Below are 16839 nucleotides of genomic sequence, written 5' to 3' on the forward strand. Positions count from 1 at the left end.
ACAGCTAGCATTTAAATTCAGATTTTCATACATAGTATAATGTTGATATCTAGAGAATGCAATGTACTGGTTAAGAGAAGATGAGTAATTTTATTTGTGGCTCTGGAAATGTATCATAGAAGAGATGGTTTCTAATGGTAATGACCTACAATGTTCTAATGTCAAAATAATTCATCATGACAGTGGGTCTTACAGAGTTCAGATGAAAATATCCTATTATTTTCGCCCTTTCCAAAGTGGGAAGCTCATTTGATTCTTTATTTAAAAACAAACAAAAAAAGAGTTGGATTTTCCCAGTACCTTTTGTAATAGCATTAAATTAATAGCACTTGACATAACATATTCTGGTAATTTTTTACTCAATTTTTAAAAGTTAGAGGCTCTGATTGTGCATTTAAGGAACTTTATGATGTATTAGAATGCTTGACTACGGTTTGTTCTAGCCCTGGTTCTGCCAATTAATAAAACTTTTGATCCTAGGGCAGGTAAAATACATTGCCTTTGGGGGTTTTTTCTTCATTTGCAACATGAGAAGGAGAATACTTGTTTAACTTGTCAGGATTAAATAGCATTTGGAAAAACATTCTGGAAACTCAAAAGTATTATAAGCAAATAATAATTTGGCAGTATTTTGTATAAGACAAGTAATGTGACTCTTCATAGTGTGACTTCTCAGAGTGGAGATACTTTATTGACATTTGCAATATATTTTCCTAGGGACTTTTTCAAGCACTTTATTTTTGTTGTCTGTTTTTCTATCCTCCACCCCCAATGGAATTCTGATTAATCTTTCCTTCATTAATACTTTCTATATGCCAGGCACTGTGGTAAATATTGAGTATTCTGAGTCTCCCACTTTGAGGAACTAGTGGAAAAGAAACATGTATTTTTTAAAAAAATTATATCACAGTGCCGCTGTTGATATAAAAGTCACCCCAAATCCCCGAAATCATGGTTTGGGGAAACTATAGTAACTCTCAATTATCTAGAGCATCACTGTGAAGTAGAACTTCTGCAATAATGCGAATGTAGTAGCTGACAACTACATGGGGCTACTGAGCTCTTGAAATAAATAGCTACATATAGATTTGAGTGAGAGGGGTTCCTCTCCTTCTGTCCCAGGGGCTGACAAATGGTGCTAATCAGCCATTGCCCAGCTGCACTGAACCGTATCAGGCTAATGTGTTCCCAGATAGGTTAATAGGCCCTTAACAGTTATTCCAGTAATTCTAACTTCCATATACTCAGAACTTTCGTCTCTTTCTTATTTTATTTTTTTTTCTTGTAACATTGCAGTTTGGACCAGAAAATCCCTTTAGGACACAGCAAATGGCTGCCCCTAGAAATATGCTTTCTGGATATGCCGAACCAGCTCATATCAATGATTTCATGTTTGAGCAGCAAAGGAGAACTTTTGCAACATATGGTAAGGTGATAAGACTTAAGCAGTTTCAATTTTGGCTTTATTAGAAGTGTGATCTGTGTGTGTTAATCTGTTTTATCTTCTGGCTTTTAAAATTCACTGGATTCCTTCAGAAAGGATAGTATGCCTTCCTATACATATCCTTAAATATTTATATAAATGGGAAGGTGAACTCATATTTTTAGCTGTCATTGTAAATCCACTGTTATTTCTGAGTACTGGAAATATTCTGTGATCTTAACCAGAATGCTCTTTGTTGTCGTACTAGGTAATGGACATTTGTTATTTTATATCCATTACATGTAGATTGCTGTTAAAGTTGGCAAATGAAAACATAGTGTTAAGAGGTTACTTTTTTATCTTATTATAGGCTATTTAACTTTACTCTGTTTCTCAAATCTTATCTCGGAAATGATTTCTCGTGATCACTGAAGGGTATCAGGAAAGAGAATAGTCACAAATTCATTATGTAAAATAATTACATCCTATCAGTGGTGGGATTTTAAAAATTTAATGTGCATGGAAACTGCTTGTATAGAGGATTATCATGTATTAGATCATATTTCACCATGGTAAGATTGTAATAGACTTAGAATGTACCAAATATCACAGCCAAGACTATATACCACTTAAATCACCCAAAACAGTTCTATAATACTTCCAGTCCAATAAAATGGTTACAAATATGTTATACCCATTGCTTGTATAAGGGGTCCCATGTAAATCTAAAGTAATGTGCAGCACATAAAAATAAACTGTTAGATCATGATTTTGTTGTATTCTAACCTATAATAAGAGACTTTTAAAGACTTACTGTCTTCGACTTTGGAAGGACCTTAAGCAATAATTTAGTTCTCTTGTCTCCTTTAAAACAAAACAAAAAAAAGTCTAGGTAAGTTTATACCGATACCTACTTTTCTTCTTAAATTACCTTATAACAAGAATAAGGATTTAAAACTATTCAGCTGGCTTTAGACCTGGTTTCAGAAATGGGTTGTGTTTTTTTGTTTGTTTTAAGTATCTGGTGATTTTTGCCTCTCCCACTAGGAAGTGGTGAGCCAGGTCACAGGTTGAACTATTGAGTTAAAGACAAAAAATGAATTTGGGGCTGTAGTATATTAGGCAGCCTAAAATAAAGGCAGCCTATAGTATATTAGGCAGCCTAAAATAAAATAAAGTGGGAGATTTTTGCCTCTCCCACTAGGAAGTGGAGAGCTAGGACTCAGGTTGAACTATTGAGTTAAAGACAAAAAATGAATTTGGGCCTATAGTATATTAGGCAGCCTAAAATAAAGGGAATGGCCAGTTAAAAAACTAAGAAAATTTTGGTTTGTCTCCTTTATGATAGATCTTAGATAAGATCGATCTTATTTATTAAGTTCAAGTGAACTTAGTAAGATCTAGGTTTAAACTGAGGTTTAAAGAGACAGTTTATTAAGTTCAAGTAAACTTAATAAGTGAACTTAATAAATAAGATCAGTCTTATCTAAGCTTTAACAACTGTCTCTTTAAACCTCAGTTTTAACAGTCTCTTTTTTCTTTGCCCCCAGGTACTGAGCAAGTATATGACTTCTATTAGTTTGTCCTATAATTTTCTTATAGAAAGTTCTCATCTGACTTCTGATAGTAATTCCTATACCAGCTTCCTATCAACTTTTGTTGTCGTTGTTCTTGTTTTTTAATCTTTCCACATGAAATGTAAGGCTGTGAGACCTTTCTGTTACCTTCCCTCATTTGCAAAGTGCAAGGGAGCAAACCTTTCTTATACCTTGTAGTGGTGTTATCTAACAGACATACAGGAGGTGACACATGAATTCAGTTTTACCTCAGTCTCATAACCCTGGGCTATCACTGCTGGAATATAATACAAATGTTTATTTTAATTTTCTTCCCATTTTTAAATGTTGTAAGATTGTTATAATTTCAGTGAATTATTTCTGGAAGATTTATATTCTACAATACAGTTAGTTTATCAGAGAGCCCACCTGTAGAGTCCTTATCACTGAAAATAGTCTCATTTACTGTGTCATCCCATTTACTTACTCTACAGTTTTGCTTTTAGCTTGCATTTATGGTATTTCTCCTGACTTCTCAGCCCCTCAGTGGTAGTGTGAATTTTGTCCTGTTTTCTGCCTGCTCCCCTGCCAGTCTGACTTGGGGCTTCTCAATGAAGTTTCTTCCTTTTGTTCGACTTTCATCTAGAATTTTCTCTACACCCACCTATAGAAGTGGAAAATAGAATTTTAAATAAATACTTTTAGTCTCACAATAGTCATTATTAACATGAGTTTTAACTTCAATATTTGAAATCCTTTATTAACATTTTTATTTTATTTATTTTTTTTGAGACAGAGTCTCGCTTTCTTGCCCAGGCTGGAGTGCAGTAGCACGATCTCAGCTCACTGCAAGCTCCACCTCCCGGGTTCACGCCATTCTCCTGCCTCAGCCTCCCGAGTAGCTGGGACTACAGGCGCCTACCACCACGCCCAGCTAATTTTTGTATTTTTAGTAGAGACGGGGTTTCACCATGTTAGCCAGGATGGTCTCGATCTCCTGACCTTGTGATCCACCCGCCTCAGCCTCCCAAAGTGCTAGGATTGCAGGCATGAGCCACCGTGCCCGCCCTTATTAACATTTTTTAATGATTTTTTAAAAATAGTCTACTGAACGAAGATATAATTTTTAAAAGAATTACTTGTATCCTTTAGATTTCAGTTTGGTTCCAGTTTTCACTATTAAAAATGTTATGTATGTTATGCTACAAAGTGCATTTTAAAACGTGGTAGTGAATATTTTTGTACATAAAACTTTACAGGTTCTTATATTATTTTATATTATTTTCTTAAATGAGTTCCTAAATGTAGGTAAAAGAATATGTGTTTTAAAAGCTTTTGGTATATATTATCACATTGCTTTCCAAAAGAATTCTCTCAACCTACTCTACCACCACAGTGTATAAAAGTCCTATTTCTCTTTTTTTTTTTTTTTTTGAGACAGGATCTCACTCTGTCACCCAGGCCGTGCAGTCGTGGGATCTCTGCTCACTGCAACCTCTGCCTCTGGGGTTCAGGCAATTCTCGTGCCTCAGCCTTCTGAGTAGCTGGAATTACAGGCGTGAACGACCACGCCTAGCTGATTTTTTTTTTGTATTTTTCGTAGAGATGAGGTTTTACCATATTGGCCAGACTTGTCTCAAACTCCTGGCCTCAAGTGATCTGCCTTCCTTGGCCTCCCAAAGTGCTGGGATTACAGGCCTGAGCCACCATGCCTGGCCCTATTTCTCTTCATCAAAGATCCATATGATTGTTTTTCCTTTGTTTACTTGATAATAAAAATATTATATTTCTTTATTGCAACTTGATTTTTCCAGACTACTAGTGAGGTCGAAGGTTTTTTCATATATTTATGACCATTCTTTTGCAAATTGTTTATAGTCTCTTTTCATTTACCTAATGGAATTAGTTCTAATAATTATTATTAGTTTAATAATCTTAAGGGTATAATAATAAAATCAATATTATGGCCATTTCAAATAAGACTGCCAAAGGGAAGAAAGTAGACATTAACTCCATTAAAAAGATAAAAGGGAAAATAAGCTTCAGAAAGATAGATAAGAATATTTAAGAAATGCAGAAATATTCACTTATTTGAGACACAAGATAGTGAGAAAACAAATTGGACTGAAATGTAGTAGTGTTAGAGTTAGATCTTGTTCTATCACTGGCTGATTTGTAGTAAGACATAAGGCCAAATATTTAACTCTTATTTGTAAAAGGAAAATAATACTGTTTCCTAATCACCTGGGGTGGAAGGCAGTAGTAGGGATGGTGGTATGGCAGTAAAGATTTTTACCACAGAGGATGTGGAGCAAGAGGAAAGCATAACTTATTTTTCTGAGTAACAAGACTGGCCAGATGAGTTGGGGAATGGTGCTTACACAGAGACAAGGACCAGGGATACCTCTTCCCTCTCTGTCTACTCCTTCACCCCTCCGGACGTATCATGAAATGCCATTTATGTAGACGTTAAGTCTCCTTTCAAAGTAGAAATGTACATTCTAGCTAGATACGTTTTTTATTATTGAAATGGAAACTTTTAACTTGGTATGAGCTTATAAAATTCTCATTTTTTGGAAAAAGTTATGTACAGAACACTTCTGTACATCAAAGAGATTAAAGATAAAATAACTCATGGGATTTGAACCTGTGATTTCAGAGATTCTACTCCAAAGGCTGATTTTCTGCCACCAAGCTCTCTCCTCTGGCTAAGAACATATTTTAATGCTGAAAAAAATCTATATGCAAATCAGCTAATAGCCAGGTGGTTGGTTCTGTTCTAGCATATCATGAGGGTGAGTTGAGCACTTACATCCTTAGCTTGTTTGAAAAGCATGCTTCATGATGAATCTTTTTCTGTTCCCCAAAAGAAGTTCCCTATATTCTTTTTTTTTTTTTTGGGAGATGGAGTCTCACTCTGTTGCCCAGGCTGGAGTGCAGTGGCGCAATCTCAGCTCACTGCAAGCTACACCTTCCGGGTTCACACCATTCTCCTGCCTCAGCCTCCCGAGTAGCTGGGACTACTTTGGATGAAAATGAAAATAATAAGTCTGTCCACTAGGATGTGCCCTTTAAAAAAATGGCCTAGTACTTTTTTATGTATTCTGTCATTGTACACACCAGTTGTAGGCCATAAACTGATCAGTGATTTAGCACTCTTGTGAATATACCAGACTAATGTTACCAAACATTTACTGTGCTAGCACACCCATTTGAGAAAAAAACTGATTTGAGCTAACTTAGGTAGACTTTCTTTCCTTAAATTCCCATAGACCACTGAAGACCACATTTATATGTAGCTACATACTTTATAATTAGTTTAAAAAGTGCATTCATATGCTGGTAGATAACCTTCCTTACTTCTCTTAAGGAAATATAAAGAATGATTGATGAAATAGAAATATATTAAGATTGGGAAGGAAGACTGTCCTTACTGCAAATGGTATTTTCAAAATAATAGTTAGATTATATGTAATCTTCTTACCTTTTTTATTATTTAATAATTTACATAATTTGATAAACTTAGCCCTGCAATATGTATTACCAAGAAGAAAAGGAAAATGGTTTCTAGATTTCCAAATGCATCATGTACATGTATTTTCAAGCTCTTAGAATATTTAAAACTAAAGTTTGATGTGTTGGCCAGAGAGGCTCTTAGTAATGTAATGTCAGTATGCAAAATTCATCCTATAAGAAACATATTATTCTGGAGTCTAGCCTGAGCTTTGGGTTCTAAATAGAAAAATATAGCTTTGGGTTCTAAATAGAAATATAGCTCAGGGGCCGGGAGTGGTGGCTCACACCTGTAATGCCAGCACTTTGGGAGGCTGAGGCGGTGGATCATTTAAGGTCAGGAGTTCAAGGTCAGCTTGGCCAACGTGGTGAAACCCCATCTCTCCAAAAAAAATACAAAAGTTAGCTAGGGGTAATAACACATGCCTGTAATCCCAGCTACTGTGTAGGCTGAGGCAGAAGAATCGCTTGAGCCTGGAAGGCGGAGGTTGCAGTGAGCCAAGATTACGCCACTGCACTCCAGCCTGGGCGACAGGTTGAGACCCTATCTCAAAAAAAAAAAAAAAAAAAAGGAAGCAATATAGCTCAGGGCAGAATGATTGGTCCTGATTGGTCCTGAGTTAGAGATCATTTTTGACATCTGGGAAAGAAAATGTGAAATGTGTATATTTGTATTATAATAATAAAATAAATCTAAACAGCAAAATGGAGTTAATAATTTTCACTTTTTTCCTTTCAGGTTATGCATTAGACCCTTCATTAGATAATCATCAAGTGTCTGCTAAATATATTGGTTCTGTAGAAGAAGCTGAAAAAAATCAAGGTAATTATTTGAAACATTTGATATCATATATATGTACACATCTATAATTAGTGTCTTGCAGAGTGACTTTAATTAGACAGTAAAAAATAGTATTTAGTGCTTTTTTTTTAAAGTTGAAACAATAGAGTGATACAGTTTAGAGCAATATAGTTCAGAAATGTTACAGTTTAGAGCTTGCTTTTGCCTCTTACTAGTTGTGTAACCTTGTAGGGAAAATAATGATACATATCTCTTTGAGTTATTTTGAGTACTTGGCACCATGCCAACCCTGTAGAAATCACTCAATAAATTATAACTAATGTATAGATAATTTTGGCAATTGATTTCTCAACATTAATGCCAAGCTTCATTTTAACAGAGTAGAAATACTTTATTTGGTAAGTCTGTGAAGATTGTCTTTGAAGAGTTGCTTTGAAGGCTGAGTTTGAATATGTTTTTTATGTATGTTTGTATTCATATTCATTTTGTACTTAAAATAAGACAAAACATCGTATGCTAAATGCTAACTTGTCACAAGGCTCATCAGTCCATTAGAATATTATCCATAAAATGCAATTAAAAAAAGTAATTTGCTGATTGCATGGGACATTTGTGCTTAGTAGCTATAGATCCTATGTGATCAGGCTGGTCTCTGTATATGAGCTAGATTATTGTTAAAATAGAATTTTAACAGGCTTTTGCTATAAAACATAGCCTGAATTAATATAGGTAGACATTTCTTCTTTAAGCTAGACCTCTGCAAGTCCCATCTAAAGGTAGCTAGATTCTTAGTTAACTTGTGACTATGATTCCACAAACCTTTCTTTTTCCAAGTTAATGACTATACACGGTATGCCACCTCCTACTAATCAAATCAAAATCTCAACCAGAAACACCCTCCTTCTCCTTTTCTTTTACTGTTAACGTTAATGATATTAGAGGTCAAGATGAGACTGAAATCACTTGGAAGGAATACCACTTCTGGTGAAACCTTGTCTGATTTACATTTTTGCATTACAAGTGAAGTGAAGATAAATTATTAAGTACTTACAGTAATTTAGTTTAATTTAGTTTTAAAATGATAAATTACAGTTTATTCTTGCTTCCAAAGGTCACTTTATCATTACTTAGCAATAATGAGTTTCTGAGTTTTTTCCAGAAAGTCGTACAAATCCACTGACACAGCTTTTTGATTCAATAAAAGGCTTGTGTGCCATTGTAGGAGTACATATTTGGGTCTCTTCTTTAAGTATACAGTATTAGAATTTGCAGAATATTGAATTAGTTTTAAGTGTCTTTGCCCAGAAGGTTGAATCCCTTTTTTTGTAGCATGAGTCAGCATATGTGGTAGATTCATGTAGATTGTTTTTTAATAACTCTGGGGTCATTTGAACAATCATCTTTCTTTAACCATGTAAAATAAAATTAAACATATGCTCATATTTCTTTAGAAAATGTGCATCTTTGTAATCGCTCAGTTTTTTTGTGTGTGTTTTTTTGTTTGTTTGGTTAACGTAGGTTTAACTGTATTTGAAACTGGTCAGAAGAAAGCAGAAAAGAGGAAGAAGTTTAAAGAAAATGATGCATCCAATATTGATGGTTTCTTGGGACCATGGGCAAAATATGTGGATGAAAAAGATGTAGCCAAACCTTCAGAAGTAAGCTTTGATGTTTTTAATTGTCAATTCAGGTATATGCTTTATCTCTATGAAGGATATCTACATTAATAAACTTGAGATTTCTTTAGAGAACCAAATGACTCATCAAAATTTTTCTGCCTTTAGTTGATTGAAAATATACAATAAAATTTATTTGTTTTTCTTTGGGATATTTTTATTTACCTTTTCTGCTGATTTGTTTTCTCTCATGCTTTTTTATTAAAATACAATATTGAACAATTTTCATAAAGATTTCCTTGATATTGCTATTAAGCTGCCATGGTAGCTACTCTTCTAATACTAGACATTCGGATAGTAACTACAAAATCAGCCTTCTATGACACTAGAATTGATTATAAGTTTTATTGATTTATGAATTTATTTAAAATTTTAAACAAGTTTTATCTCTATATATATTTTAAAAACTACTATAAAGTTTGTAAAGTAAATGCTCTGCCGTTCCCTTCCTCACCTCCTAATCTCACTGTCTCCATGAGTCAGAGAGTGTTCTAGGTCCCAGGCATACAGCAGTGGATAAGATCAAGAAAATCCTGACCTCATGAAGCTTACATTCTAGCTGTTACTTACATCCAGTAAATCTATATTTATAATAACAGAAGTAAACAGGTGATATCTAAGATGAATAAACTTATTCTACTATTTTTTATTTATTTTAGATTTTATCTGTTGACTTGTTATTATAGATAGAGATTTACTACTACCCCATCTTCTGTCCCCAGCTCCTCCTAAAAAAGTTGTGTCACAAATGTATAGCTATCACTTACATCCTTAGGACTATGTAAAAACAATTAACTGAAAAGCAACATTATGTGCTAAAATTCAGTTTCCATTCTGGAACTAGATTTTCTGATTGCCTTGTCTTTTTACTTGTATAACTAGTATAACATGTTAAAATTTATTTCTAGGTGTCACAGAAGGATGAGTTTTGAAAACTGATTTTATATAGTTGAAAAGTATTATCTAGTATCCATTATGTATTTAGTACCATTTCATAATTTGTGGAAGAGGTAATCAATCTCTGCTTATAGAAGACTTGAGCTTGGCTGGGCCTGTAAGCCCAGCACTTTGGGAGGCCGAGGCAGGCGCACTGCCAGAGCTCAGGAGTTGGAGACCAGCCTGGGCAACACAGTAAAACCCCATCTCTACTAAAATAGAAAAAATTAGCCAGGCGTGGTAGTGTGCACTGAATAGTCCCAGCTACTCGGGAGGCTGAGGCAGGAGAATTGATTGAACTAGGAAGAGAGAGGTTGCAGTGAGCAGAGATTTACACCACTGCACTCCAGCCTGGGCGACAGAGCGAGACTCTGTCTCAGAAAAAAAAAAAAGTGTTGAGCTTGTTATCCTGGGAACATACTCGGACCAGATATGTAGAACTCATTATAAAGAATTTATAACCAACTTTAGGTATAATGAGGTTCTAGAACATTCATTGTAAATTTCACTCCTTAATTTTCTTAGGAAGAGCAAAAAGAATTGGATGAAATCACAGCAAAGAGGCAGAAAAAAGGAAAACAGGAAGAAGAGAAACCTGGGGAGGAGAAGACAATCTTACATGGTAACATATTTTTTGTACATCTTCATTTTTATGAAAAACCTTCATATTTACTCTGTTCACTGTTCATACAATATGAATTACCCTTACTATCAGCTGTGATAAAATCATTATGTTGAGTATAATTGTGTTGGACAATTTGTATCCCAAGGAAATTATAGCAGACTTCTGTATACTGATAAAGGAGAAAAAATAGCATGATTAATGATAGCCACAGATAATTTTTTTCCAAGTGTTAACGAATTTTATTAAATGGTAGATAAAAAAGAAACTTGAATAGTCCACAATCTATTCTTTCGTAAGATAAAGTTGACTCTTTTAGTGTATTAATAGTGCCCCAGTCATTTTAACTGTTTTTAATGAAGCCAAATACTCAGGTATCCTCACAGTTCATAACCGTTATTCAACTATATTCAGAATAAAGTTGGATTTTCATGTGAAAAGATGGAGCTTAAGGCTCTTATACTTATTTTGACTTGTAGAAGGAAATGCATATTCACCAAAATAAATCGTAAGTATTCTAGAATGTACCTGTTAATTAATAATTAGTTATATTTAGGAAAATACATAGTGATTATCTAAAACTGTAAAGAATAGCTTAGCATTTACAGTGTTGCTTATTCTAATGTTATATTACATCAGATATTTAGGTTTGATGAAGCCATATTTGGTTCTTCAAGCTTCCGTTTTATCTCCAAGGAGTCTATTTAGTACTATGGTACTTAAAACTATAATAACAATAATATAATAATAATATTTATTGAGTACTTACTCTGTGCCAGGCATGCTGCTAATTGCTTTATATACACTATGTCATTTAATTCTCACAGGTGACTTTATTGTAAAATTTGTGATGAAAGTGGGAAAAGATAAATGAAAAGGAACTGGAAGGGCATAAAAGAGGAAAGCAGGGGAAAAGGATAGTTGATATATTTTGTTTTGTTTTAACTTCCTTCTTAACCTATTTTACTTCTGCTTCTTTACCAGTGACTAACAAGGCCCAAGTATTATCTTCCCTTGTTTATAATTATGCCACAGTGAAGTCTTTATAGATTACTAAGATGTGTAAGTGATGAAAAGAAGTATAGATCTTATCTAAAGTTCTATAATCTCTGGGTATTTAGAAATTTTGAAATACTACCTCTAGCTGTAAATGATAGCAGTTATTTTAAGCACTTAAATCTTAGCTGACTCCTGATCTTGACATCATTGGAGTGTTATTACCTAAACCTTAATATGGAATGATATACCTGTGAATAGAATGTTATTTTAAGAATGTAGGTTTCATGACTATGGGTTGTATTTGTTTATTGATTTTCTTTGCCTTTTTGTTTCAGTTAAAGAAATGTATGACTATCAAGGCAGGTCCTATCTTCACATACCTCAGGATGTTGGTGTTAATCTACGGTCAACTATGCCACCTGAGAAGTGTTATCTTCCCAAAAAACAAATTCATGTGTGGTCTGGACACACAAAGGTAAGCAAGTTGGTTGTTTCTGTTTGCTGTAATGTTATAATAATGAAGCCAACATAAAGTTTTAGCTGTTGATGTAGAACATTTAATATTTCTGGTAAAGGTACAGGGAAGTCAAATTGAATGTAAGCCTGAGTTATGCTTTGGAGGTGCCCAAACATCCATCACAAGTGACTAATCAGTCTTCAAGGCCATCTGAATTGGCCATGACATAGCATTCATGATTTAGTGTCCTGTATCCTTGTAGCCAGGCCTTTCCCCACAAGCTCCTGCTGCAGTCTTCTTCCTTTTGGGCACCAAATCAGTGAGTAATGGGCTGGTACTAGCACCAAGTCTCCTGCTTAGCTTCAGTAATTTTGCTTTAGCTCTGTGGTTATCACACTTCAGAGATTAGATGCGCCCTGGTTTATAAACTATGGTAATTTTTAAACTAATGCAGAGATAAGGTTCATGAAAAATTTTGATGTTGATATTCTTTGTCATCTGCACTATTCCAACTTGTAATTTCCAACTCTTTGCAAAGAGCAAAGGACTAAGTAAAAAAAGGAAGAGAAGTGGGGGCATTAGCAATTTGATTGACTCAGGATTCCGTTGGGTGAGGAACTCAATATTAAAGGTTAAAAAAAAAAATCTTCAAAAGCTTAGTGTCAATAAGGCCTGCTCTTGGAATGCTAATGAAAGTTATTCTGGGGTGAGATTTTTGGAATGAAGAAAAATAGCAAATTAGGCTGCTTAATATATACTGTCTTTTCTTGATGCTTCATTTGAGCTGATCTTTTGAATGCTTCTGGTTGATAACTGTAATACCTTTTTATAGGGCGTCAGTGCAGTCAGATTGTTTCCTCTCTCTGGCCATTTATTGCTGTCTTGTTCCATGGACTGTAAAATTAAGGTGAGTTTTCAGTAACAGAGTAGGAGTGCTGCAAAGCTAGTTCTTTGTTTAAATCTGTTTGGTTAATTATAAATAAATTTGGGTTTGTTAGGCAATTAGAAGCTAATTATTTTCTCTTAGATCCTGTAAATGCAGCAATTTATGAACTGCTTCCAAACATAAAATCAACTATGCTCTGTGGTCCAATTGGCTAGGCCCCTTTTTTTGTTGTTGTTTTTGTTTTTTGTTTTTTGTTTTTTTTTGAGACGGAGTCTCGCTGTGTTGCCCAGGCTGGAGTGCAGTGGCACGACCTCAGCTCACTGCAAGCTCTGCCTCCCGGGTTCATGCCATTCTCCTGCCTCAGCCTCCTCAGTAGCTGAGACTACAGGCGCCCGTGGTGGCTAGGCCCGTTTTTAAGCTTAGACAACTGATGAGAACGTAATCCAATCATTTTGGCTTTGGACATATAAATATTTAATCACTAATCATTATAGAGATTTTGTATATGTAATAGTTTATTTGTTTCTCCAAACCTTATGAAATAGAGAGGACATAGGTTAGAAATCCCATTTTTAGAAAGTAGAAAATGTAATTCATCCTTTTTCTTCTAAATACTAGTAGACAACAAGTAACAGGATTGCTCCCACCCCCTTCTTTCACCTTTTCTAGTCTTGGGAAGCTCCATCTTTAGCTTCTGTTCAGTCATAGAATGTGTGGTAGAAAAAACTCGGTTGCCAATGCATCTCAACCTGAATATGCAGGATGTCTTGAAAAAAATTTTAAATCTGAAAGGATAGTTCTTACCAGTTTTGTGTCTTCTCTTTGTCTGGACCATTATGATGGTTCAATAAATACCAACCCTGTAGTGCTCTTGGGGCTTGAAAAGTTGAGTCATCAAAATTTTATCATTTGTAAATAATTCATGGATATTAACAATAAAAAAGGCCACTTCTTTTTATAAGAGCAACCATTTAGCCATTTGTCTCTAATAGCTTAAAATGACAGGCCAACATTTTGGAGTAAAAAACCCCCATTTTACTTAACTTTTACTTTTACTTTGTACAAACCATGTTAATTGAGATGTTGGTCTTTTCTTTGACCAACCAAAAAAGCATAGAATTCAATTTAGTTCACTTCTATAAACATTCTATTATGTGCAGGGGACTGAAAGTAAAAGCTTATAAAGGCACTGTCCCTCCCCTTAGGATGATCATTTTATTATGATATAAATGATTATTATAGAGGCAAGCACAAGATATGCTGGTTTCAAAGAGGAAGCATACCTTAGTAAGATGGTTAACTAAGTAAAGGATGAGGAAACAGGAGTAGAGTGCTTGAAAAGAGTGAAGAGAATGGATCAGCATGGTGTGTGCTGAAAATAACAGTTTTGTGCTTGCTGGAGCATAACATCTAAGAGACAAGGAATGATTGCAGTCATGGGCAAGAAACCAGGTCTCAGAGGTCCTTTCCTAGTATGCTACAGTAACTGAGACTGTGTCCTATTGGCACCAGTGGCAAGGAAATGCTTTCTATTTTAGAGTACTAGCAACATTGTTGAGAATTGGATTCAAGGCAGTCAAGAATAAAGCTAGCCTTGAAGCTATTGTATTAATCTGCCTTAGATATGCTGAGAATTATGAGCCTTTTGTTTTAGTCTAGATCAACATTTTCTTATAGCTTCTGTAATACTTGTTATTCAGAAAAGTAAACAGAAAAGGCTTTCAGTATCAAAATGTTATATACATGGAGGTTTTAATAACACAATTCCTTTAAACGTCATTTGTAGTGCTACAAAAGTAGAAACTTTTCATCTTAGAAAATGTATGAAATAGAAAAGAACAATATGAAAATGAAAACTCACCTGAATTAACTCCATCTATAGTTAAGTCTCTTTTTTGATGTAAATATCTTTAAAACTCTTTAGTTTTGCGTGTGTGTGACTGTGTGTGTGTGTGTGTGTGTGTGTGTGTGTTCCAAATAATATAACACAAACTGGCAGCACCAAGCTATATTTAGTGGTATTCAGTGTTTAATATTTAATGATTGAAGCTGTGTGTTTACACACACAGATATGCACACACATAACCAGCACACGGCTGTTGTTATTGATTGAAAGACCTTTATTAAATGTAATATTTCCATGTGTTATTTTTTTTCTCCCCCAGCTATGGGAGGTTTATGGAGACCGGCGCTGTCTGAGAACATTTATTGGTAATGCTTCTTTTCTCTCCAACATAAATCTGGGAAGAATTTTTAAAGTAAGATAACATCATTGACAATAATTTTACTACACTGATAGGAAGTAAAGTCTTCATAGACTTGAGCTGAATCTGGAAGGAGGAGTCAGTGTCCCCAGTTAGACAAAGAAAGAGAACTAGGAAGCAAGAGCAGCAGATGCAAAACAAAAATGGTGTGAGACAGCGTGCTGCTGAGGGGATCCACGTACATTTCAGGATTGTCAAGAGTATGGGGGATGGTGAGAGACAAAAGCGGAGAAAAGTAGCAAGAGAGGGACCAGAGTGTGGAAGACCTCCTGTGCCATTAATAAAGAGTTTAGCCTCTGTTGTGAGGGCACTGGGGAACCATTAAAGAGCTCTTGCCGGAAAGCAACATGATTTGAAGTTTACAAAGATCAAATGGCAATATGCAGGATGATTTGGTAGGGCAAGCCTGGAGGAAGGGAAATGAATTACACAGTTATTTCATAGGTCTAGTTTAGAGATGATGAGAGTCTGAACCAAAGCAGCAGAGAGAGAGAAGAAAGGAACTACGTATTAAAGTCAGTGAGATTTAGTAACGGCATGTGAATGATCAGTGAGACAGGAATCTAGGGTGACGCCCATGAGGCTGGATGAATGATGGTGCCATTCACCAAGAAGGAACATAAGATGATGGTAAGGTTTTAGATACACCAAATTTGAGCTGCCTTTGGGACATTGAGGTGAAAATGTCCACTAAGCAATTAGATAGCCAGATGTCAAGCTTTGAAGAAAGACTGGGAATTGGCAGCTAAAGCATAAAAAAGGAATGAGATTGAGAGAACTCCTTGAAGAAAGAAAGAAGGCCAAAGGGAGGACAGCTTTGTGACAAACCAGACTCTTTGGTAGAGAAAGGTTTATTGTCTTTGTCAAATTTCATGTGAAGGCTAGTTACTCATTCCAAATTTAACTGTACCACATTGAAACGGTGTGACTTGTAGTGGCTCTGTTTTTAGATTAAAGTGGGAGTCTGTTCGGCAGTGCTTTATGATTTTAGGGCCTCCCTGCACAAATTAATACTGCCTAAGATGTCACCGCAGCCTAAAGGAAGACTTGTGGAAGGCTCTTAGCTGTGTACAGGGGAACAAAATGTCTCTGTCAGATAGAGTGGATTTGGTCCGCATCTGTCTCCCCTCTACTGGCAGACCATTTTTCTATGGAAAACTGAAATTTTCCTCCTGAGGGAGGTGATAGCAGCTCTGACTGGAACTCCAGCTGTAGAAAAGGATGCCTAATTACCATGACACATACATCCTGATGGGAGTTCACTGGAGGTGATGGTTTAGAGCTGCTGCATGTGGTTAACAATTTGTGCCATGCTCATTTTGCACTTGGTCATGGTGGGGTGGCAAAAATAGGAACATTTTTGCTTTTGTTTAGCCACATTTTATTTTTCCCTGTAACTTTTAAAAGAGTTGAGTGATCTGGCAATATTCATTTTTAAGTAAAGTATAATAATAAGCACCTTAAAATTAGTGTATTGTCAAAATATCATCTTAAAACAAAAGAAGCTAGCCTGGGCAACATGGCAAAACGCTGTCTCTACAGAAAATACAGAAATTAGCCAGGCGTGGTGATGTGCACCTGTAATCCCAGCTACTCGAAAAGCTGAGGTGGGTGGATCACTCGAGCCAGGGAGGTTGAGTTTACAGTGAGCTGAGATCCAGCCATTGCACTCCAGGCTGGGCAACAGAGCAAGACCCTATCTCAA

General features: G+C 35.4%; 1 protein-coding gene across 3 annotated transcripts in view; it reads left to right on the forward strand.

Moving 5' to 3' along the window:
• The window catches only part of CDC40 (cell division cycle 40), a 52757-nt gene that overhangs the window by 20770 nt on the left and 15148 nt on the right, over positions 1-16839 (forward strand). For all 3 annotated transcript variants that reach the window (XM_054490460.2, XM_054490458.2, XM_054490459.2), the window contains 7 exons: positions 1297-1426; positions 7232-7315; positions 8813-8952; positions 10432-10528; positions 11863-12002; positions 12817-12891; positions 15036-15081. In XM_054490460.2, coding sequence (XP_054346435.2) covers positions 1297-1426; positions 7232-7315; positions 8813-8952; positions 10432-10528; positions 11863-12002; positions 12817-12891; positions 15036-15081 — 712 coding nt within the window. The remainder of the gene's footprint in view (positions 1-1296; positions 1427-7231; positions 7316-8812; positions 8953-10431; positions 10529-11862; positions 12003-12816; positions 12892-15035; positions 15082-16839) is intronic.

This window comes from Pongo pygmaeus, chromosome 5 (genome assembly GCF_028885625.2).
Source record: "Pongo pygmaeus isolate AG05252 chromosome 5, NHGRI_mPonPyg2-v2.0_pri, whole genome shotgun sequence".
Taxonomy (NCBI): domain Eukaryota; kingdom Metazoa; phylum Chordata; class Mammalia; order Primates; family Hominidae; genus Pongo; species Pongo pygmaeus.